Genomic DNA, 25,094 nt, shown 5'->3' with positions numbered 1-25,094 from the left:
AATATGTTTCTGAGTAAGGGTTGAAACAGGAGAAAGTATAGCTGAATCACCCAAAAGGCACCAGGTTAAAGTCCACAGGTATGGGTGATGGGTGAGGAGTCATGGTTATAATCTGATAATCTCATGAAGAGTTTTATCAAATGAATGTCAGTTGCTGTCAATAGCGACTGCTCAAAAACATCTGCCTTCATGGAGATTTTGCCAACCTAAACAATAGGGGTGATGCTGGAAAAGAGTCATTTTTCATAACTAGGTACACATTCTAATTGAATTATTTCTCTTTTCAGAAAAGAGAAAATTTCAGAACCAATTTGAAATTCTAAAATTCTAAAGCTTCATCTAAAGACCTAGTGTTCTTCCTCTTCAAATATATGTAGGGAGCAATAGGTAGGATGAGCACCTTCCTATTTATTTCTTTTAGCAGCCACACTTGTGCACATTTGAAGCAAGCTCTCATGTCAAAAAAGTTTCGAGTCAGTTTTTTTTTTTTTTAACAGCGGGGCTTTAGTTGTTTTTTTCTTTCTTCTCTTATTTATAATCTGTGGGTACTTAAATTTTGGGAAAATATTGTCTCATTTTTATTTGATTCTTATCACCAGACCTTTGTAATTAAGGCACTGTAAGATAGTGTTTTGCTTTAAGAATATGTAGTTCCTTTGGTGACAATTTCTCCACCACCTTTTTTGTTCTGGTATGGAACATCAGGCTCTTGCTAGTTCTGCGTATGCTGTGAGAAAAGGTTTAATAGTTTCTGCTCTATGTTTCTCTCCAAATGGCTTTGACACTAGTGTCTTCAGGTTTGACTCTTGTTTCTTAATCGACACACCTAGTTATCATTCAGCCCTCCAGGGCAGATTCATTCAACTGGGCATAATTATAAAGATGAACTCAAAAGCCAATATCTGAAAACCATCCATATACCATTTCCCTATAGATCTTAGGAAAAGGAAGGAGAAAGAATGCCATTGTGACTTCCCACATTCTTTAGACTTCTAACCTTGATTCACAGAGGTTGGTTTTACACAACTTGCTAATTATGGTTTAACAAAACACAGTTGCTGTGTTCACATAACTTGCTGTGCTTGAATAAACCATTCTATGGTTTAACATGTCTTGGTACACATACACATGCTAAGACAGTGCCTAGATTTCCTCATGCTGAACCAGAAACCCCATAACCTCATTTAAGCCTAATTGTAGCATGTTAAAATACTGTCTTTAGTGATTCAAATATGACAGTTTGGGTTTCAATTCTTCCTATTATTGTAGGAAAGGAACAACTGTTTCTCATATTTGCAAAAGATACTGCATTTTCAAAGGGAAAAAATTAAGTAATGCCAGAATTTAATATCTGCAGGAGCTGTGGAGAGATTTGAAGTTTCTGTCTGTCAGTCCAGGGAGTGTGAAAAGGATGAAGAAGTGCAAATCTATGGCTGTAAGATTACACTGAGAACTAGAAACCGGAAGGATCCATATGCAAAACCAGAGTAATCTTACTACTGATATTGAAGCAGTTGACCTACAGTTGATTAATTGGTCAGATTGGCTTCTGAATCCTGATGCAAAATTAAATTAATAATTCAGAGGGAGAAGTAAATGCTGAATGACATTTGTAGCAGTGTTTAGGATTGCAATGGAAATATTCACGTTCATAGTGAAAACACTTAGCTTGCTTTCAGACTCCAGGGAAGGCTAATGTGAAAGCTGTAAAAGGGTATCTTGTTCTTGTCACAGGGAGCAGTTGTTGATGTAACAATGTACTTGCAGAGCAGCACCTCCTGTTCCTGCAACCTTATGTTTCATGAAAACACTTGGGATTGCTGGCAAACCGAAAGGGAGTATATGAGATTGACTGCACTTGTCTCCCATGGTAAATTGCCCTCACTCCTCATTGCTGGAGCAGTGAAGGAAAACTTGATTTTGCAACCAGCCTTAATCACAAGGCTTGGAAACTATTGAAAGGAATAGGGGCAGTTTGTGAGAACTGGGGTTTCCATGGGAAAGGCCTTCTTAAAGAATTCGTTCCAAGAAAGAAGGAATTTTGGAGAGCCAGTTTGGTGTAGTGGTTTAAGGCCCCAGGCTAGAAACTGAGAGACAGTGAGTTCTAATCTCTGCCTTAGGCACAAAGCCATCTTGGGCCAGCCACTCTCTCTCAGCCCTAGGAAGAAGGCAATGGCAATCCACTTCTGAAAGTCTCGCCACGAGAACCAGGAGTCAAGATTGACCCCCCAAAAATGGGGGGAGATTTTGGGATTCTTCTCCCCTTCCAGTAGCTCTCATCTTGTAAGCAAATACATGTCTGAGACTTGAACTGTTGGTTTGGAATGTGCTTTGTTTCTGGTTTAGCATAATGTGCACATTTCTGCATTATATCATAGTATGCAAGCCAGGCCACTGTACCTTAATCTGCAAACTATGATTTAAGACATTATCTTTAAAACCAGTCCTCAGTATTGTAGCCTAAGCTAATTTAAAAATAGGGATTAGGCTATAAATTTGGTTGTCTTGTTTTTGGAATGCATCTATCACATTGATTTTTACTAAAGTGTCACTTGGCATGTTGTTGGGAACCTGACAAATACTGATAATGATATTTAGTGAACATGCATTATGTTTATCTACAGGAATGGATTAGATGATCTTTGTAAAGTAGCATGAAATTAGTACTCTGCGTGACAGGTGTATGAGAAAAGGGATTTAGTAATTTGAATTTTGACAGAGAGCATTTAAGGGTTTAGCTGAAGTTAGGAAAAATGGAGCGTACTCCATTGTTGGCTCTTGTTGCCTGCTGCAGGTCCCTTTTCTTACCTGAATAAGTTCTGGATAAATTCTGCTTACCCAGAAATAATACAAACATTACACAGATACCATAAATCTCCAGTGTTCTCTCATCCAAACGAAACTACATAAATCTTTGTGTGGTTTATGCAAAGCTACACTCGGAATTAATTCGGAATGTACTCTGGGGCTGCTAGGAAAAGTGTTTTGTTACATGTTTATGGTTGACCTTATATAAATATTTTGTGAAAATGAGAAAGTACCCAATCTGTAATTAGTAGGTGGCTTCAGTTGTCATGATTTTTAAAGCTTGTTTATTTAAAGTGGAAAGAGCTAACAATGAAAGCAGCAGGCAAGCAAGAACAGTTGGAACACATACGATACTTTAGTTGTTTGTCCTTTGATGACTGCTGCACCAGTGAAAACAGATTGTTTTCTGAGCATTGATACTTTTAAAATAAAATTGAACTTTGAATTTATGATAGTATGAACTCTGTATTTTCCAATCTTTTTCTGAATATGTAATGAATATTAAGATTGTAAGCACTTGTTATTTGGTATACTCAGCCACAGAGAGTTTAACGATGAATCCGTGGAGTTAACTTTCACCATTTACATTAACAATTATATGAGACTATAATTGTTTATTTTATTTGGAAATGGGGAAAATGGAACAGGAGAATGTCTGTTTTTTTAATTAATAAACAGTATTTCTGCTATTCTTGAATTCAGAAAGCCTTGTTTTGATTTAATCTTCTTTTGAAGATGGGGTTGTAGGTAGAACCATCTGGTTGCTAGGACAACCCTGGAATCTCTCTTTCAAAAGATAGCAGCATTGGACACAAAACACAAGGTGATGGTAGTGGCAATCTCCTCTGATGTGATTTTAAGGACATATTACTATTACAAATGGCGAATGGTTTGTTGCAATAGATTTTGAGATTCTAATAAACAATTTAAACAGTGATGTAAACATAATCCTTGGATTTTTTTCCAATTCTTATCGTTATTCTTGCAATCCTATGCATGTTTATTTAGTTCAGTGGAACTGCTTCTCTGGAAAATGGTATAGGATTATAAAATAAATAGAAAATTCCACAAATTAGTTAAACATTATTTATTACTGAAGGTAAAAACAACAGGCATGCTGTTGAAGTCATCTTTTATAGCAGTGTTTCTCAACCTTGGCAACTTTAAGATGTGTGGACTACAACTCCCAGAATTCCCCAGCCAGCATGCTGGCTGGGGAATTCTGTTGCAGTCCGTACATCTTAAAGTTGCTAAAGTGAGAAATACTGTTTTATAGAATAGGAGCTAATTTGATTTAGGGTATAAAAGTTTCCAGGAGGAAGCTGAGCAGTGGCAACATTGCCTGGATATGGGTCATTTGATGCAGGCATGGGAAGTGTGGGATATCTATCTGTCTGTCTGTGCAATTTCTGTAGCCGCCCATCTCAATCCAAGTGACTCTGGGTAGCAAACATTTCAATAATTAAAACCATTAAAACCATTGCAAATTATGCATATAGGCAGCTGATAATTATCATAACAATTACATAGAAATCAACAGTGGAACCAGGTAACAGGGCCCTAAACACTTTTGGGGCCCCAGGCTTGGGCACATAGCCAGATTTTTAAAGCCTTACGAAAAGCTAGCAGGGTCGGGGCCATCCTGAGGTCCAAAGGAAGACTGTTCCAAAGGGCAGGGCTACTGCTGAGAAGGCAAGCCTTCTGGTCCCCGTCAGCCGACATTCTTTGGCTGACGGGATCTGCTGCATCCCCAATCTACTTGGGATTGCACTTTTTTCTTGATTTTTCAAGAATAATGATGTCAGGTGAAAGAAGAGGATTTTTTGCTAATTTTTCCTCAATTGGGAGAAGGGGAGATTTATACTTTATAAATTTGGTAAGCTTTAAATTGGTAGCATAACGTTGGGAGACCCTAGGTACTGTGAAGAAAAAGCAAACTCAGAGTTCACATGAGCTGTTCAGTTTTCATTGAAAGCCAAATGGACTTGTTCCTTAGCCAAGCTTCTTATGTTCTGAGAGTTGGTCACACACACATACACCCCTACTTGTATCTATACTTTCAAAGAATAGGAGTTCAGCCTTCAAATGCCTCATTTTATACTGTCTGCTTTGCTAACTTGGCTCACTTTCCCTCAGGCATAAAGTATCCTTCAAGTCATGTTCCATTCCTGGTGACTTCATGGACTCATCCATGTCATTTCTTGGCCATAGTACATCCTTTTTTTTTTTTTAGATTTTTTATCCTGCCTTAATTATTATTTTTATAACTAACTCAAGGTGGTGAACATACCTAATACTCCTTCCTCCTCCTATTTTCCCCACAACAACAACCCTGTGAAGTGAGTTGGGCTGAGAGAGAGTGACTGGACCAAAGTCACCCAGCCAGCTTTCATACCTGAGGCAGGACTAGAACTCTCAATCTCCTGCTTTCTAGCCTGGTGCTTACCATCCTTACATCTTTACATTTTACATCCTTGCCATCTTCTGGGATGTTTTTTTTTCTCAGTCTTGTTTTTTTCTACAGCCTTGGCAGTTCTTCGTGGTCTCCTATTCAAATTCTAACCAGATCTGACCCTGCTTAACTTTTTGAAATCAAGCAAGGGTGGCTAATGTTGCCTCTTCGTGAGGGAGGTACTGTTAGAAGCAGGCAACCATTTTACTGGGAGAGGTAGAGACAGCACAGTTGGATGATTCAGCAATGGTGAGACGATATAGTCAGAAGGGCCCATAAGTAAAAATTGGGGCTTTGCCCTGCTCTTTACATATTGAATTCTACATGCAAACATACTGTACTGCTTGAGACAGGACTCAGTGGCCAGCTACTTACATGCCTTTGAATTATTTTGTTGTGTTTATGATGGAGAAAGAAACACATTTTCAAAGCAAAATATTTCAGTTGGAATCCAGCATGCCATTCATTTGGGGCAAAGCTTTTCCCTCAGCAACTATGTAGAGGATTGTTCATGGAACATACAGAGGCTCGTGAGTGAATATCTGAGTTGCTGTGGCAGTATTTGTATAAAAAAAGATGTTTCCTCACTCCACTAATCTGCGACCATTTCTGTGACCTTATTCTCTCATTTCTCTTCATGTACAGTGGTACCTCGGTTCACGAACTTAATTCGTTCTGCGACTCTGGTCGTGAACCGAATTGGTCGTGAACCGAATCAAATTTTCCCATAAGGTTCAATGTAAATGCGGTTAATCCATTCTGACCCCTCCAAATTTGGTCGCAACCTGATTTTTGATCGCGTCCCGAATCAGATTTCCCCATAAGGTTCAATGTAATTACGGTTACCGCAAAAATATGACACAAAATATAGTACGAAGAGAGAGAAAGCTAACCTTGCTCGACATGACTTCTGGCATGGAGGACAGGAAGGCGGGTGGGGAGGCGGTTATTGCTTGGAGGGAGAGTCCCCCTCCCTACAGGAAGCCGCGACCACGTGTCACGGGAGGGAAAATGGCCGCGGATCCTGTTTGTCACCCGATGTGGAGTTCGTGAACGGAAGCAAAATTTTGCGACCGGAGCTGTTTGTGAACCGAATTGTTCGTGAACAGAAGCGTTCGTGAACCGAGGTACCACTGTATTTGTAAATAAATGGTTTTCAATCTAGAGCGAGTATTCCCCAGACGTGATTACATACAACTTGTATCTCCTCAGCCAACCAGCCTTGTAATTTGCTTTCCCCCTATTTGCCTGGAGCACATGACTATTGTTCCATATTGTAATCACCTAAGTGGCAGGTTTTACAAGTCTGTGGTAGTTGCCTATGTAGCATATTTCATTTTCCTGTCTTCTCATTAAAATGCTCAGTTCTGCCAGTGTTTAATTCTGCTTTCTTTTCTCTATCAGTTTTTAAATAGTTTTACTATTTAAAATAGTATATAAAATAAAGAATTCTGTTCAGTAAAGTATGAATAAATATTTGTAATTAAATGACTTAATACATGATAAAGTTGGTGCACTTTCTATCATTCCTTGGTCCAGTCATACAGCTGGAAAACTTTTTCATGCATTCAAAAACTCTAACACGCATATCCCATCAAGGAGGTCTCTAGCATCCTGAATGTATATCAGTACAATGCATGTATCTCATACTTGGAAAGATATGGGCAATGGTATGTTGGCTTGCATGATAATTTTTAGTTTAGCAATCCCAGCTTGCATAGAATAACTTGACTGTGCTTGGGATAAAACTGAGCTTTAGTTGTGGTTGTATCATACTAGTCAAAATGTCCTTAATATTAGTAGGAAATGCTTCACGTGGCACAGATACAACTGAGGCTAGAAATCCCGTGCCATTCTAACAAAATGTTATGTGAAAGCCTAGATTCACGAAAGCCATGATAGGTGGCAGAGGACAATGTCTGATGATGACCATGGCATGTGGAAGAGGAGTATATGGTAAAGACCCTGAATTAATTAATGATGTGAAAGAAATAGAAAAATAAGTGTTTTTGTATGTATGATACTAAGAGACAGGGTAAGGATATAACAGACCTGGATGAACTTCTGACCTTGTAGAGTAGAATTTATGGTTATATGTGGAGTGGTAAAAGTGTTAGTTTAATTATGGATAAAAGAGCTTATGAATTGGGCTATTTAGGTTGTTTCAGGTATGTATGAAAATAGGAAAGTAGGAATCTACAGGGTGGGGATAGTTGCTTATTATTCTCCAGTGAATGGAAGAACCAGAAAGAAGTCTTGGGGGAAACTGCAATATTCTGAATCAGTGCAATCGGGGGGGGGGGATTATTTTCGGAAATATGAATAGGTGGGTGGGACCAAGATGAGGGAGTATTTATTATTATTTTTTTATTTATATTTCAAATTTGTCACCACTCATCTCATTGCAGAGTATAGAAAAATGGTAGGGCCATTCAGAAATGAATGGATAAGAATAGTGATTAGATGATGAGTATCTGCTTAGAAAAATATCTGTTTCTTTTTAGTAACCAGTTTACACCTAAATGTATTCATGTGTACCTACACAAACATTTTTTTCCTAATTCATTTTTTAATTTAATATCTTTATTTTTATAAGAAAACAATTTTATCTTTAAAAAAAAGAAACTTAAAAAAATTAGAAATACAAAATTAAAATACAAACTAAGAAGGAAAAGAAAAAAATCTATCTTTTATATTTATCAATAGTTACTAGTTTACCAATGAATTCACTACTATAATATGAACAATACAAGATATTATTGTAAGATATCATAGAATATCTGCTATAGTAACACATATTGCTGCATCCTTTGATTGGTAGAAAATAACCCCTTTTCCAAAACAGATAGATCACACATTTCTGACAACATTCCTTGACATCTGGAATAATATCACTTTTCCAATTTGTTAATATTCTTTTTTGCCACCCCGATGCTCCATACAACCACAATTCCTGATAAACAGTCAAATTCCTAAGCTTTGATATATAATTCAACATTACATTAACATCTGTAACATTTAAAGATTTTCCCATAAATCTACTAATATACCTTAATACACTATTCCAAAAAGATACTAAATGATCACTTGACCATATCATGTGGGTAACTGAGCCCTCAAATTTCTTACACCTTCAGCATAAAAAATATGATGTCCATCCTTTCAAATACATTCTTTGGGAGTCAGTACACCCTAAATACATTTTTTTTAATGAATCAACCTTAATCTCAAATCTGTAGATATGATTTTAACATTTTTAAGGACCTGAAGCCATTACTATGGCCTTATTGGAAATTCCAGTTCTTTAGTCCATGTTTCAAATATCCCAGAAATGTCCACTTTAAAAATATTATTGAGCTTTTGATAGAGACTTGTTTTGGGTTTAATTTCTGTAATAGATTCTATCAGGCAAGAAAGCAACTCAGGTAGCTTTGAAGCAGCCAAAGCATCTATTAGAACATGCTTAAGCTGAAGATACCTCCACTGTTGTGAATTGGGAAGACCAAATTCAATTTAGTTGGGAAAAATCCTTAAAATAGTCATTACATGGTGGGTGATTTAAAGTCATAATCCCAGCTTCCAGCCAGGTTTTCCAATAAAGTGATTTACCACCAATTTTCAAAGTAGAATTTTTCTAAAGTGTTAGATATCCATGAGTCTCACTATCAAAACTCAGTTTATGGCCCAATATGGCCCAAAGATTTCTTACCACTTGTACTCCTGGAGATAAAACAACTTCATGGCTATATGTTGTTCCAAGCACTTGCCATGATCGCAAAAGAAGTAGGTAATAACTGTTCAACTTAGCCCCTAAGAGATAATATTCCATTATATTTTCATTCCACCAGTAGGTGGCTGATAAAATATTAACCCAACAGTATTTTTGCAGATAAGATAATTAAAACCACCTTCCTATATTGTAATCACAATTTAGCTAAGGAAAATTTTGGCAGTCTACTTTCCTAAATAAATTTCCTAAATAGTTTATCAGTTGAAAGGAAATATTTTTTCAATATTAACATAGGAATACCTCTAAGAACATAAATCAAATGAGAGACAGTGTTCATTTTAATAACATTAACTTTGCCCCACTACTTTGCCCCTTTTAGAAAGGGTTGAAATGGATGTTAATAGATGGAATTTTAAGCTATCTATTAACATCCATTTCAACCCTTTCTAAAAGTTTCAACATATTTATTTCCACATGTTTGGAAATATCTTTGGGTATATAGAACCAAATGTTTAATATAATCAGTAGAAATCTTTTTACATAATTGTATTGATATATTAGGACCTGGGGAAGCAAATTAGATTTATCCCATTTATCTTATAACCAGAATACTTTTCAAAATACTGCACAACCTTTATAAAATTAGGCAGAGCAGTAGAATATTGATCCAAATTTGCCAAAATATCATTAGCATACAGAAATAATTTATACTCAAACTCTGCCAGTGTAATACCCCTAATACCCAGAGATTGCCTTACTGTGGTGGCCAAAGGTTCAAGAATCAAATTAAATAGCAAAGCACATTGTAATGGAAAACAGTCTGAGATCATTTGATTTGTTATAACTCTGGCACAAGGTTGCAAATAGTAAATCTCAATCCACTGGACAAAATCCTGTGGAAAGCCTTAAGAATTTAATCTGAACCAAATCAAAGGCTTTTTCTGCATCTAAAGAGACTAATACAGCAGAGTCCATTCTACCCTTGGCTATATCCATTGTATTAATTAGTAACCATAAATTATCTGACGCCTGACAATTTTTGATAAACTCAGACTAGGAGGAATGAATTATATCTGGTAAGACTTTCTGCAAGTGTCTAGCCAGTATGGTGGTTAAAACCTTGGTGTCCACATTAATTAATGAAGTAGGTCTATAACTACCACAAATGTAGGGTCTTTATCTGGCTTTAAAATCAGTCTTATATATGCCACATAGAATGATGGCAATTTATCATCCTTAAACGATTCATTGTACACCTCCAAAAGTATAGGAGTCAACAGATCTATAAATGCCTTATACCATTCCACTGAAAAGCCATCTGGACCAGGGGCATTCCCATTTTGCAGTAATTGAATAGAATCTAATAGTCACTGGAGTGACAGGCGCTTTCAGCATATCAGTATTATCTAACGATAACAATTGAATAGCTGCCTGACTCAGCAATTGATTAATCTCCTAATGGTCTCTCTTCTCACCGAAACTTTAAATTGACTTGTAGAAAAGTAAAAACTGATTATTAATAGCAGCAGAATCAAAAAAAGTCTGGCCGTCCTCAGTAACTATTTCAGAAAATAAGCTCTGCTGATTTTGTTGCTCCAAATGATGTGCCAGCAACTTCCCAAGTCTTTCGCCAGGCTCCCAATACTTTAATTTTAATCTGCTCAATGAAATTCTACCTTCTCAGCATAGAAGTCCCTTAACTGTAGGTTTGCTATCACAAATACTTTATAAGCCTGCTCTGTGGGCTCTTTTGCATAATGGAACAGTCTTTCTTTAACCAAAGTTTCTAGCTATTGATGCCTAAGGTTTTTTCTCATTTTTTGTTAGAGGCATAAGCAATAACATAATTTGCATACAAGCCTTATAAGACAGTTAATTTCAAAAAATTATGAAGTTAGTTGTCTAATATACCTTAAAAAGCCCTCCTCTTATAACAAAGAAAGGGAGGCTGGTTTTCACTGCTCTGTCCCCCTGTGAGCTACTGAGGAGAGAACTGCAGTGATGGGCTGGAGGTGAGCTCCTTGGCCTGTCTCACCTACAAGAATGATTGGGGGTTGATGAAGACAATAACTATCACTGCCATTTCCACTGAGTGAAGACAGGAAGAGCAGCAGAAAAAGCTAGGCCAAGAGACTGAAACTGTTCCTAAAGACCAGCTGACTAGCTTAGGTGGAAGCCAGGGAAGTAGACTGCACAGAGTTAGTGTGGTGAGAAATATAAGCTATGAAGGATGGGCAACTAAGTAGGGAAGAAGTAGGAGCCACCATCAAAGAATGTGTGATCAGATACCTCATGCAGGTCAAGTCAGAAGCATCAGGAGAACTGAGCAGGACGTACAAGTAGATAAGAGAAGATTAGATTGGACAAATGGGTGACTACTGGGTAACAGTATCCTCTAGTGAGAGGCAAGGAACACTGATGGGAACTTGTTTCCCTGCTCTCCCTGGAATGAGAGAAAAGTGGTGGGATGGTGGAGGGAGATTTTGGGCTCATGTGGCTTGGAAGCCCTTGGAAGATTGATTTTCTTAGGAAATGGTAGGGTAGGATGGATAGGAGAATAATATAGGGCATAGATTGGGGTATTAGCGTAAAAATTTACCTCTTTCTCTAAAATTACATTACTCTCTTTTTTCTATAATCTATCCTATCTAATAATCAAAACCATAAATCAGAAGTTCATTTTTTTCATTTTTATGCAAAAAGTCCACAAGGGGTTTCCAGTCACCAGGAAATGTAGATGTTGTCCTTTTTCTAACCAAAGAAGTCAGTTTGTCCATCTCAGCAAGTTCTCAATTTCACTAACGATTCCTTCAGGCTGGATAGTGCCGAATTTTTCCATCTTTGTGCATATAGTAATCTTGCCACAATAATCATATATTGAAATAATCTTCCATGGCTTTTTTCTAACTGTTTATCCATCAATCCTAAAAGGAAAAGTTCTGGCTTCAACTGAATATTAATCTTCAAAATCCTCTATATCAGTGTGTATTTGAATTCATTTTTTTTAGCTTTTTTATATGTCCACCAAGCATGATAAAATGTCCCTTCATGTTGTTCACATTTCCAACATACATTTGAAATGTCTTTACACATTCTAGATAATTTCTATGGCATCATGTACCAAGGATACATCATTTTATAAAAATTTTCTTTAAGATCATAACATAAATTTCAACCTTTTTAACCACATATTTTCCCATTGATCCATCTGTATATTATAACCAAAATTCATAGCCCCCTTTACCATACATTCTTTAACATGTTGTTCCTCTGTTTCAAATTTCAACAAAAGTTTATACATTTTAGCAATTACATATTCATCATTGGTCCACAATTGTACTTCAAACTCTGCCTTACTTTGCTCCATACTATAAGGCTTTTTATTGATTTTGAATGTTCCTGATAACTGTAAGTGGGAAAACAATTGATAACTATATTTTGCTATTAGTTGCTCTCTTGATTTAATCTTAATCACCCTTGATGATTTTCCAGTAATTCCTGGTACATTAACCATTTGTCTTTGCCTGTTATTTCTCTTCTATGGAATGCTTCTTGTGCTGAGATCCCCAGAGGTGCTTTCAGACACAACCTGGGTTTATATCTATTCCATATTCTCAATATGGCACATCTATTACAGTGGTTTTTAAAATCCACATTAACTTCATCATATTTTATTTATCATAAATATCCATGCCATCCAAGCATCAGGTCATGATCTTCTAACTCTAAAAGTCTCTTGTTTCTCAGCAACATCCATTCTTTCATCCAGATCAAACAACAAGCTGCAAAATACAATTTCAAATCCAGTAAAAGTAGTCCTCCCCTTTCCTTTGAATCTTGTGACACTTTATATTTAACTCGTGTTTTTTCCCTTGCCATATAATGTATATATGTCTTTTTTGCCATTGTTTGAATGGTACATCAGTTGTCGAAACATGTATTGTCTGAAGCAAAAACAAACACTTTACTTCCAATTAGCTCTCCGCAGTTACAGTCACACAGTCTGGCTCATATTATCCTTATCTTATTTTGAAAAATCCACCAATTATCTACTTTCCATAATAATAAGCAATCAGCATTCCCACTAAGGTCCAGTCTGTCTAATTAATTTTACTATTTTCAAAGGTATTTTCATCAGAAAAAAAATCTTCTGTTTTCTAAAATTATTGTCCCCTTTATCCATTTAAAACTTTCTTGAATCACAATCTTGTTAAGCTTTTTGCTTTTAAATTAAAATCCTTTAAGATGGCTTTTTTTCTTCTCTTCTTAATTCTAAAAAAAAGGCAACTCACCAAGAGTCTTTGTTCTTCCCTGCCATTTGAAATATCTCTCTTAGGTTATAAATTAATTATATCCAAAGGTGTTTAAAAAAGTGAGGTTTTTGCCAGTCATATGTCCATAAAGGCTACACAGCGATTTAGGGTGCGTTGATGTTCCCTTGGCTCCCAAGCCACTCAACTCACAATCAACCACAAGAAATTCAATTCTTGTGGTCTCCTGGCAAGGAACAGCTCTCCAGACTGCAAGTGGGTGATCCCCTGATCTCTCCTTCCTCCGGAGAGATTTTCTAGCCAAAACCTCTCTCCTGGCCACTGATTTCGCCATAGTACTGCTCTGCTTGCAGAGCTGCTTGCAGGGACATCTAATCTGCCATAGGTCCTCACCCAGAAGCCCAAGTCTTTAATTTCTTTTGCTCATAATTTCTTATTCCTTTTCTGCACTTTGCATCATGATGCTTATCCAGAAGAGGAACAGCATGATGAGTATGTATATAAGAAGCCTAAATGAGATTTGCCACAAGTGCCTTGTAGAGGATGTTACGTCTGTCACATAGAATGATATTTTTAAACAAATGCATGCCACATTTTCCTTTTACCAGTCAGATAACTGAGTTCCTTTTATTCTGATTGTGATGACTAAAGGTCTTAAATAGATATTAAACATGTGGACTTCAACTCCCATGCTGGCTGGGGAATTCTGGGAGTTGAAGTCCACACATCTTCAAGGTGCCATGGTTGGGAAACACAGTTGTAACCTATCAAGGTCATATGATAAAAAGATATCTCATGATTAGGAACTTTGCTTCTTTTTAATGATTTAACTCTTTTGTTTGCATTAAGGCCTTGTAGGTTCAACCCCTTTAATTCAGACTAACTATTCCTGTTTGCCCTGATTGTAGTCCTTTGTAGCAGAATAGAAACCTGGTAATACAGTATTAAATAATAGGGAAGTAAGATTATTGTCGGAATACTTTTTCCGTAACCCATAATAGTTGCCATCCAAATCTGAAGTAAAAATAAAAACAGAAACTAGAATGGAGCTGCCAACATGTGTTGTGTCCTAGCCAGAATATTGATTCAGATGCCGAGTCTGATGCAGCAGAGCTGATAATCAAGATATGTCTACTACATAAAATATTGTTGGAAAATTGACAAGATAGCTGTTTAATTTTTCTTGGAAACTGGAATAAAAGCAAAAGCTAATCATAGTTATTTAATAATTTTGCTGATACATGCTATAGGCTACTGCTGAACCTGACTTACCAGAATTGGGCAAAGAAGAACAGAGAAGCTATTCAAGAAGAAAAGTAGTATCCAACTGGCACCGTTATGAAGATAGTGAGAAAGAAACCCAAAATGGCAGTGGTGAATCTCAGCGTGGGACAGACTTCAGTGTACTGCTTAGCTCAGCAGGTAAGAAAGGAGAATCACAAACAGTAGTCAATTTCATGAGATGAGTATTTGTTTTATAATAATGACATTTGGAATACTCCTCTCTTGGTGGTAAGAGGCCCATTAAAAATTTAGAGGTTTTGGTTGATCTTTCTAGGAAGAAGATTAGGAATCCAAGAAATGACTTTAGATCAAGTTAGTCCATGAGTTAGAGAATAATCTTAGGAGACAGGAGGAAGAGCTGTAGCCAGGGTAATGATCAGACAAGAGGTAGGAAGACACAGAAGGAATGTGGATGGAGAAAGGGTCTCAGAAGGGACCCTCCCTAGTTCCTGGAAAGTAAAAGCTAGGGAGGGGAGAAGAGCTTTTAAACTTGCAAGATTCTGTTACTATAACCTAACAATAAAGGTAGTGTTAGTACTCATGGTTTAGGTTTCCTGTCCGGACTACCTCAAAGGGCTGACTGTCCATTGACTCATTTACATTGGTTAATCTACACCAGGATTTTTTGAAGAGAAAATATTGGCCCTGTAACGGCTACTTCTGATCTCTTATTAAGCACTACTTATTCTTTTCTTAATTGTTAAGGCAAAACCACACAAAACAGTAAGTACAGGTAGTCCTCGTTTAGCAACTGCAGTTGGGTTAATTGGGATTGGCAACATAGTAGGTAAGTGAAGTGATTGCTAAGTGAAAAATCACAGGACCGCAACTATGGTTACAATTTTACACAGGACAACACGTACTAACTAACTGTAATGATGAACATATGACTCAGAGAGATGTGAGGGTTCTAAATGCAGGCATTGGTCACAAAGTTACTTTTTATTCACCATCGTAACTGTGAATGGTTGCTGTCTGAGTTGTTGCTAAGCGAGGACTACCTGTAACACTTAGGGACAAGGTCACTATTTTCTTATGATAGCCTCATACTCAATACTCAGTACTCAATACTCAAGACGTGTATGCAGAATGTGGTCTAAATCAATAAACCAGTTTCATTGACTGTTCAGGAGAAGCAGCTTATAGAGGAAGCAGGCAACTCCCCTTTTTATTTTTGATTTTGGAAGGGAGATTTACTTGGGATATTTGCTATGCTATTTTTATTGCATTGCCAGTATTAGCATTGTTGTCATGATTATTATTTATTCCTATTATTATCAATAGTGTGGCCTTATCCTTGCCACTGACTCCACTGAGAGTATTCTCCTGTGCTAGGCAGATAGAGTAGCCCTGGCAAAAATGCACACATGCAGCAATAGAGGTCTGGCTGAAAAGGCTCCTATCCAGTGACATAGAAGCTGAGTTGGAGCAAGGGAAGAAAATATGAGTCCTTCTGCCTCCGTTTTAGCTATATTGATTGTGACTGCCTAAGGAACTCGGAGCAACATTTCAATGCAGTGCATTGAGAGCTGGCTCTCTAACACCTCTGGATATACTCTTAGGTGTGAGAGAGAGTGACTTTTTATAGTAGTTTTTAATCAGATATTTGCTGCAAGGTTAAGCAGTTTCAGCTTTCTGTGTAGTCAGAAAGAATGTTTTTAGATTATGAGAACGTGCCTACTTCTTTTTAAATATCTAAGGTTTGTGAAGAGACTCCTTGATGGAAATAATTTTTGGTCTTTCCCCTGGTGTGGTAGTATAGTACTTTAAAAAGATGATGATTCCATTGGTTTGGCTTGGCATATTTTTGTAGTTGGGGTTTGTTGCCACTAAGGAAAACAGCTGTTAAATAAATTACCTGATTTATTTTCTTTGTTTGACATCTTTACTCTGCTTCTCTATTTTCCATTATATTTCTACAAATCCTTCTCTAATAATTTTTCATGTTATGAATATGGATTTGGCCTATATGTTTTTGAGTTGCAAAATTAATTCTTGTCACACAGCCTTTTGCTCTGTACCAGAATACTAGTGATATGGAAATCTAACGGAAATTTTGCCAGGGGAGTCAGGGAAGATGTGGACAGTTGATTTTCCATAATTTAATTGAAAAGAAATCAATGCCTATTTATTGTGTTTCATAGGTGAAGGTAAGGAGGTGGTGAAGGTAAGAAATCAGAGGTGAAATAAGTAGGATGATTATAATCTTGTTTTCTCTTTCATGATTTTCTGGTATGATAGTAAAATATAAAGAATATTTAAAGAGGTGATAGAAATCTGTATACCTTGCTTTAGTAACCCATACCCCCTCTGCATAGAGTTCAGATATCATATGTTAGTTCAAAATATGGTAATAAAGGAAAAATGATGTTGAAATGGAGCAAATAGGGCAGGAGAGGAGAAGATCTCCATCATTTCAAGGACAGGGATGAGCATGTTAGATCTGACCTCTTCTTGATTTTTTCCGTATGTGGTAGGTGAATGTGTACAGTGGGGAGCCTTCTCTATCCATGGAGGCTCTTTGCAGAGAGCCAGTTTGGTGTAGTGGTGAAAGTGCTGGCGTAGAACCCAGGAGACTGTGAGTTCTAGTCCCGCCTTAGGCATGAAACCTGGCTGGTTGACTTTGGGGCAGAACTGGAGAAGATCACAAAATACGAAGGCCTGCAAATAGAAGTAGAACAACTGTGGCAAAAAAAAAAAAAAAAGCAAAGATAGTACCAATAGTAATAGGTGCCTTGGGTGCAATCCCAAAACATCTGGAGCACCGCTTGAACACATTGGCATTGACAAAATCACCACCAGTCAATTGCATAAGGCAGTTTTACTTGGAATCGCTTACATCCTGCAACAATACCTTTAACATGATCAAACAACAACATCTGCCTATCCCAGGTCCTTGGGAAGGATTCGATAGGTGGATAAAAATGCCTAATCCAGTCTAAACATCTGGCTGACTATGCAACCAATAATAATAATACAGGAAAATCAGGATCTTCACTTTGTGGAAAGTTTCCATATATGGAGAAACTCTCCACTGCAGATATTCATTCACTACAAATGGAAGGAAACAAGCAGACAACAAGGCTAGTATACTAACTGAACTGAACTAGAAGTCTAAACATTATCTGGGGGCATGAGCCACTGAACTTAATGGGATGTGTTACAGAGTAAGCATGCATAAGTTTCCTTGTGCTTGCAGCCCATCACAAATGCCTCTATTGACTTGTTTCTGTTTTACAAAGAGAAAAAAAAATGCTTCATGCCCATCTTCCACAGTTTCCACTGCAGCTTACTAAATTGCTAAATTGATCCATCCCCAGCAAGGCAGAAACCTATGTGTATTTATTCAGGAAGTAAAAACCATTTAATTTAGAGGGACTTACTACAGAATAAAGATGCTTACTGTGCCCAAATTTCTGTAGTCTCTTTTGTGGGTGTTTACATCCTTTTTCTTTTCTGTCTAATCTAGTTTTGGAGCAGGAGAGTGTCCTAAATTTAGAGCTGTCTTCTTTAAATCTTTCAGGTCATTGAAAGGAGACAATTGAACCTAGCTCGGTCACTATTATATATCACATTCACGTATTGCAAAGCACCTTAAATTTTCTAAGTGCCATGTAGGTAGGAAAAAGATTGGCGCTGCCTACAAATCCTACAGTTTAATTTACACCATATAAAAAGAAAAGGGAGAAGGAAGGGGAAAAGGCATTTACATAGCAAAAAAAGAAAAGACTGTACTTTGAAATGAAAAGGAACAAAAAAATAAAGGGCAACAACAGATGAAACAAGAATAAAAATACAGATTTGTTCTGAAACGTAGAAAGAGAGGTGAGTTCTTCAGACCACTGTATAGCAGATGGAGAATGGTGATCCTTCCAAACTAGAATAATTTTTTTTTATTTTGTTTTTTATCTGCCAACAGATCATAACACCATTTTTTTCCCTGGGAGGCAGGGGATGCAGCTTCTTAGTGGTCCTTGGTCTTCTGGATAGATTAACCAGAGTGTTGCTCCCTTTCATTATGGTTCTGTTATTATTTATTCAGCATAGAACATTATTTTGTGCCATTTGGAAAACTACACATATTTTCAGTAAGAAATTGATGGGCTCAGTTAATTGTTGGAGATGCAATGCTCAAAATATAACTGTAGTTCATAGACTGGTTAATTGTTTGTTTGATTTATTTATTCATTCAGTTTATACAGCCCACCCATCTCATCTTTATGTGACCTTCCCCATGTATATAATCCAACTCATTGGTTTTGTCAGAATGATGAAAGAGTAAACAATTCTATATCAATAAGGCCTGATCAACACATGCTGAGAAATCACAAGCTGCAGCTTTCATGCAACTGCAGTTTCCCCTTGTGATTTCCCCATCTACATCTGTAGTTGTAATTTAATTTAATGGAAATATGAAATGTCAACATTTACTGTTTATTTCAATGAAGATCTGATATTAAAATTTTCTCCAGATTTATAGATACAGTACATTAATGTTTATTAAATGATTACTTATTAGTACTATTTCTATTCAAGAGATAGAAGCAAACATGTGCTGTGGTTTTGCTTGTTTTAGAAAGAAAAAGATGGCAGACTCTGAAAACCAAAAGAAAGGGGGTGGAAGGGAAAGAGTATCTCAAGTGCCAATAGGAATTTCAATTTCTATAAGCCCAATATTTTTGAACAAGTCCTTTATCAAGAGTGTTACAAAATAAAACCTAGACCTCCATGAGGACCCTGTTAAGAAGGTCTGCTCCAAAAATCATCAGGGTTCTCTGACACACAGGGGGAATTTCCTGATAATTTGGTTGAGCAGCTTCGGTTCAGACACTTATTCTCCAGACTTTCTGCATCTGTAGATTCCTGTTCTGCAACTCTATTCAAGATGACCTGGATCGTTTGAGAAAAGATAAGATGACTTCGGGCAAGTTAATATTTATATGGCTGCCCAGAGTCATGTTCTGTGAGATGTGGGGGCATATAAATATGATTGATAGACAGACAGACAGACAAGATGATTGCAAACCACGGTGATTTTATTTATAAAATGTATAGGACACCCTCCTCCCCCCCAGTGTCAAGGACTCTAGGTGGTGTACAGGACAAACAGCAAATCTTAAAGGCCTTTTAGAAAAGTCAGGGTTGTAAAAGCTTAGGGACTGTAGAGAACCATGGAAATGGCCTTGAAGCAAATATTCAGAAACCATTAAGTAAACAAAAAGAACAGAAGCATTTCTTAAGTCTTGGGAAGAAAGATAGTATTAAGGAGAGATTCAGGCTGGCTCCTCCCTGACTCACTGGGTTGTAAGAGGGAGGGGAGGAAAAGCACAATAAGTCCTGCAAAATTCTGTTACTATAGTATATCTCAATAAAGTATAGTTCTAGTCTTCTCGTAGGGTTAGTTTCCTGATCTGGCCTACCTTGTAGGGTTGCTTCTGGAAGATCATGAGAGTACAGGACAGTCTTCCCTCAGCAGGTAAGCTGTACCAAAGAAGGGTAGATTGTCACAGAGAATACCTGTTTACAGATCCCCTCCTGTCATATCTTGGTAGGTGTGGACTTTCAACAGGGATTCTCTGTTGGCTTGACTTGGGTAGGCAGAGTAGTCTGGGATAAGCGTACTTGTAGGTAGCCAGGCCCTTAGCCATATCTTTATAGGTAATAGACAACAGCCTGAGTTATGCTCAGGAACATACTGATAACCAATGCAGCTCCTATAGTGAAAGCATTATGTGGCAGAAATAAGACTGCTCAGTTCACATATGGTCCATTGCATTTTGCACCAGTGAAAATTTCCAGGTGGTCTTCAAGGGTAGACCCATGTACAGCAAATTACATCATCCAGGTGGGATATGATACAGACTTGAGTAATCTTTGATGTCTCCTGTTCTCAATAACTGCAGTTGGTGCATTGGCAAAAGGTAGCTGAAGGCCCTCCTGGCCATTGACTTCACCTGCTTCTCAGGTAGGAGCCATGAGTCCCACTAATTGCAAGCCTGCTTTCCACAGTGGAGCAGTACCTCACTAAGATCTAAAGGTGGTACAGCTCCAGAATCAGCAGACTTCTGAATGAATAACCAACCACTCTATTTTGCTTGGGTTGAGTTGGAGCCTGCTTTTTCCCATCCAGATCTGACAACTTTCAGATACAGATTGGAACTTCTACCATGTCCTGTTCTGACCAAGGTGAAGATATAAAGCTGCCTATCAGCATATTTATGGTACCTCACCTGGACCAGTGGACGATGTCTCCCAGAGACTTTAAATAAATGTTAAACAGGATGGTGGAGAGGATCAGGCCCAAGAACATAATGGATGCTGCAGTAGTGGAAAATATATACAGCTCAGGGTTCTTAGTGTTCTCTGAGCTTGGTTTTCTTCTTGCAGACATTTTGTTACCAGACTAGGTCAAGTGCCTAGTCCCTGCCATCTAACAGAACCCTGGAAGCAGGCATTTTTGATCACCACACTAATGCTTTGGAATATGGCCTGTTCGTTCCCTCCTGGATTTCAGGTGAACAATTAAGACATTGATGTTTCATCTAGCACAGAAGGAGGGCATGGTGTGATGAAGGTTTAAAATTGGTGTGTCTATGATTCTGCTTATGTTTTTGATAGTTCTCTTATTGTTGTTAATTTTGTTGATATTATACATAGGTTTATTTTTGAGGGAGTTTTTAGTCTGTGAAATTGTTAGATGCTTAGAATCTTTGGGCATGGGCAGCATACAAATAAAGTAAATAAAAATAATATACTAATTCAAGAGCTCTAATTGTATCTGGTAATGGTCTTGCAATGGTAAAATTGGTATACATTATTTAAACAAACCACTACAAATTAAACCTCTATATTTTGTTTTCAGTTCTAGCTAACTACATATGTTCCAGATGTTTTTCTTTTTAGCTTTGGATAATACAGCTGACTTCACCAAGGAAGAACTGCCAGATTTTTATTTTCAGCATATGCAGAAGTAGAAAATCATTTATCACAAGGCATTTGAAGATTGTTTGATGATGACAATGATTATGTGCTGTCACGTTGGTGGTTTCGACTCTTAGCAACCACATAGATTTTTTTTTCCATGAGAAGATATAAACAAAAAAGAGATTTGCCGACAAGGATAAGAAAATGTGGAAAAGCAGATTGTTATAAGAAAATACTTTGTATAATGTGAGGAATGAATGGAGACTTCTCTTGATAAAAGTGGTTATCTAGTTGTTTAAATTATATATTTCAAACTGTTAGTTTTTTTGTTTATACGTTATAGGAAATATTTTCAATATTTAATTTAATTAATAAAGGCATACAAATATTACCATTTGGATTATGAAATATTTTTCAACTATACAGTTGAATAAACCATGGTCATTTAGAAGAGGAAATGATGGGTGTCAACTAGTGCTTTGAAGCAATTTCTCCCCTCTTGTTGGTCAATATCTTATCAATTCTGCTTAAGATTTTCCTTAAATATATACTCCAGTAAATATATTTATGATCTGCTTCCTAATACACGTATTCAGGATGATAGCCTTATCAAATATTCCCTTCTCCTCCCCAATCCCTAAAAGTAATCCAAATAAGATTCTTTATTGCATAGAACTCCAGTTCCTATTTATCTTTCCACACAGAAGCAGAACAAAACCTGTTGACTTTTTGTGAAAGCTGTTTATTTTTTCAGTTAAGACATAAAGACCTTATTTGCTGTTTCTTGTTACCAAACCTTCAGTGGACTTGGACTTTGTGCTGAGAATGTGAGATTATATATTTTAGTTTCATAGCTTTGTCTCTAATCTCTTGAGAATTGAATAGACTTTCCAAGCTTTGACATAAGAGGTATCTTGAGAGTCTTGACAGTATGAGAGGCAACAAATATCCTTGTGTTTCAGTATTAATATCAAAAGTACAGGTACTTCAGTTCTCACATCCTAAGTATGTATGCCACAATATAATCCTTATGCAGAAGAGATACAGGTCTAGATTCCATTTATTTAGATTTATACTCATCATACCACCTTATGACAACAACAACAATAATATATCAGTATTGATTTATTTTTGAAGTTCTGTGTTAGCATTCAAAAGCAGGGCAGCTAGATTTTGATGCTTGAATTTTTAGCATAGACTTAATTTGAAGTTTTTGCAAAGAGTAAAGTCACAAAATAATCTAAATTAATAATAAATTATATTATTTTAAAAATTCTACAATTTTATCATGGGCATCTTCTGAGGAAAATTCTAGCAAACAGAAGAGAAGCCATAATACTAAGAGTATAACATGTCAACTTTCCCCAAATGACTGACCCAAATTCACTCAGTGAACTCTCTGATTGATCTAAGTGATCATTCTCCCCAAGTCCAGTACTATCTTATGGTACTAATATATTACTATGGCTCTCAAATTGCAATGCAGCAAACAGTCTGGAGCAATGCTGTAAAACTGATATATGCACATAAAAGAAAATTTTTCCATAATTTTTAGAAGTTTGAGAAGCTTCCTCTTTCATTTCAGGGTATAGTTTGACATTTCTATTTCTACTGCTTTATCTTTTTCTGTGGACAAAAATGCCTTCTTCCAGTATCCAATTTTTTTTTAAAGTTATGATAGTAAAGATAACTTATTTTATCTTTTTTGTAATACATTTGGGATTTTGGGAATAACCAGCATGCTATGCAAATTGTATTTTTATGTATTATGGCTTCAAAAAATATGAATAGCAGTTGACAGTATGAATAAAATATATCTGATTTTATAAGCAGCTATATACAGTTCAAACAATATGCTAACTACATAAATTAATTCATTTTGGTATTCTGTAAAGATTCAGAAACTCCCAAATGGGTAATAATTTAAAATAATTTAATTTACTATAAAAGAAACTGTAATTTCCTCTGCAGAGCAAGCATCAGGTCAGATGGCCAGAGTTTTGTAAAGTTGCACCGTGCCCACCCAGCATGTTAACTTCTCCTTTGAAAGGCAAACACTGTGGTTTAAAACACAAAACAGATAAATAAAAAACACTCAGACTTCATACTGGGCTTTGGAAAAAGTTATATTGCATTGCATTCAGCATTCCATTGCATCAAAATGATAAGCTTTTAAGATTAAGATTCTGGAATGTGCTTCACTTTAATTAATGCACTCCGCAATGTGCCCCTTTGAATGCTTCATCTCCTGCTTATGTCTCACTTGGGTCAATAGGATTTGTTTCCAAATAAATGTGCATTGGAGCACTGATATACCAAATGAAGGATTTTAGTTAGCATCCCGCCATGGGTATATGTGTATGCACATGGACATAAATGTATACATACAGAAGAAGTGAAGCAGAAAGCTTCTTTTGGATATTTGGACTCAATGGCAAAACTTTTCAGTTATGTTTAATAGGCTATTTGGGTAAAACTGCCATGTTATTATTAAGAACAATGCGTTATTGTATTTCTTTGTTTGGGGATTATATTAATTTAAAATGGGAAAACTTTGGGCTTTAAATGGTCTTGGTTTAACTCCATTAACCCTGGCAAGCCAGAGTTCATTTGACCTGAGAAAAATATGGGAATACAGTGGGGCAAAAAAGTATTTAGTCAGCCATCAGTTGTGCAAGTTCTCCCACTTAAAAAGATGAGAGAGGCCTCTAATTTTCAACATAGGTATACCTCAACTATGAGAGACAAAATGAGAAAAAAAATCCAGAAAATCACATTGTCTGATTTTTAAAGAATTTATTTGCAAATCATGGTGGAAAATAAGTATTTGGTCACCTACAAACAAAAGATGTCTGGCTCTCACAGACCTGTAACTACTTCTTTAAGAGGCTCCTCTGTCCTCCACTCGTTACCTGTAGTAATGGCACCTGTTTGACCTTGTTATCAGTATAAAAGACACCTGTCCACAACCTCAAACAGTCACACTCCAAACTCTACTATGGCTAAGACCAAAGAGCTGTCAAAGGACACCAGAAACAAAAATGTAGACCTGCACCAGGCTGGGAAGACTGAATCTGCAATAGGCAAGCAGCTTGGTGTGAAGAAATCAACTGTGGGAGCAGTAAGACATACAAGACCACTGATAATCTCCCTCGATCTGGGGCTCCATGCAAGATCTTACCCTGTGGGGTCAAAATGATCACAAGAATGGTGAGCAAAAATCACATGGGGGACCTAGTGAATGACCTGCAGAGAGCTGGGACCAAAGTAACAAAGGCTACCATCAGTAACACACTACGCTGCCAGGGACTCAAATCCTGCAGTGCCAGACGTGTCCCCCTGCTTAAGCCAGTACATGTCCGGGCCCGTCTGAAGTTTGCTAGAGAGCATTTGGATGATCCAGAAGAGGATTGGGAAAATGTCATATGGTCAGATGAAACCAAAGTAGAATGTTTTGGTCTAAACTCAACTCATCGTGTTTGGAGGAGAAAGAATGCTGAGTTGCATCCAAAGAACACCATACCTACTGTGAAGCATGGGGGTGGAAACATCATGCTTTGGGGCTGTTTTTCTCCAAAGGGACCAGGATGACTGATCCGTGTAAAGGAAAGAATGAATGGGGCCA

At 37.0% G+C, this 25,094-nt stretch overlaps 1 protein-coding gene across 2 annotated transcripts in view; it reads left to right on the top strand.

Moving 5' to 3' along the window:
- Window positions 1-25,094, top strand: part of AVEN (apoptosis and caspase activation inhibitor) — a 122,217-nt gene that overhangs the window by 23,738 nt on the left and 73,385 nt on the right. For both annotated transcript variants that reach the window (XM_088145434.1, XM_088145433.1), the window contains exon 2: window positions 14,512-14,683. In XM_088145434.1, coding sequence (XP_088001560.1) covers window positions 14,512-14,683 — 172 coding nt within the window. The remainder of the gene's footprint in view (window positions 1-14,511; window positions 14,684-25,094) is intronic.

Source organism: Python bivittatus, unplaced genomic scaffold (genome assembly GCF_059951505.1).
Source record: "Python bivittatus isolate LINGU-HERP-01145 unplaced genomic scaffold, Pbiv_v1 ctg000480_np1212, whole genome shotgun sequence".
In the NCBI taxonomy this organism is placed as follows: Eukaryota; Metazoa; Chordata; class Lepidosauria; order Squamata; family Pythonidae; genus Python; species Python bivittatus.
This window is presented reverse-complemented; position numbering and strand designations above follow the sequence as displayed.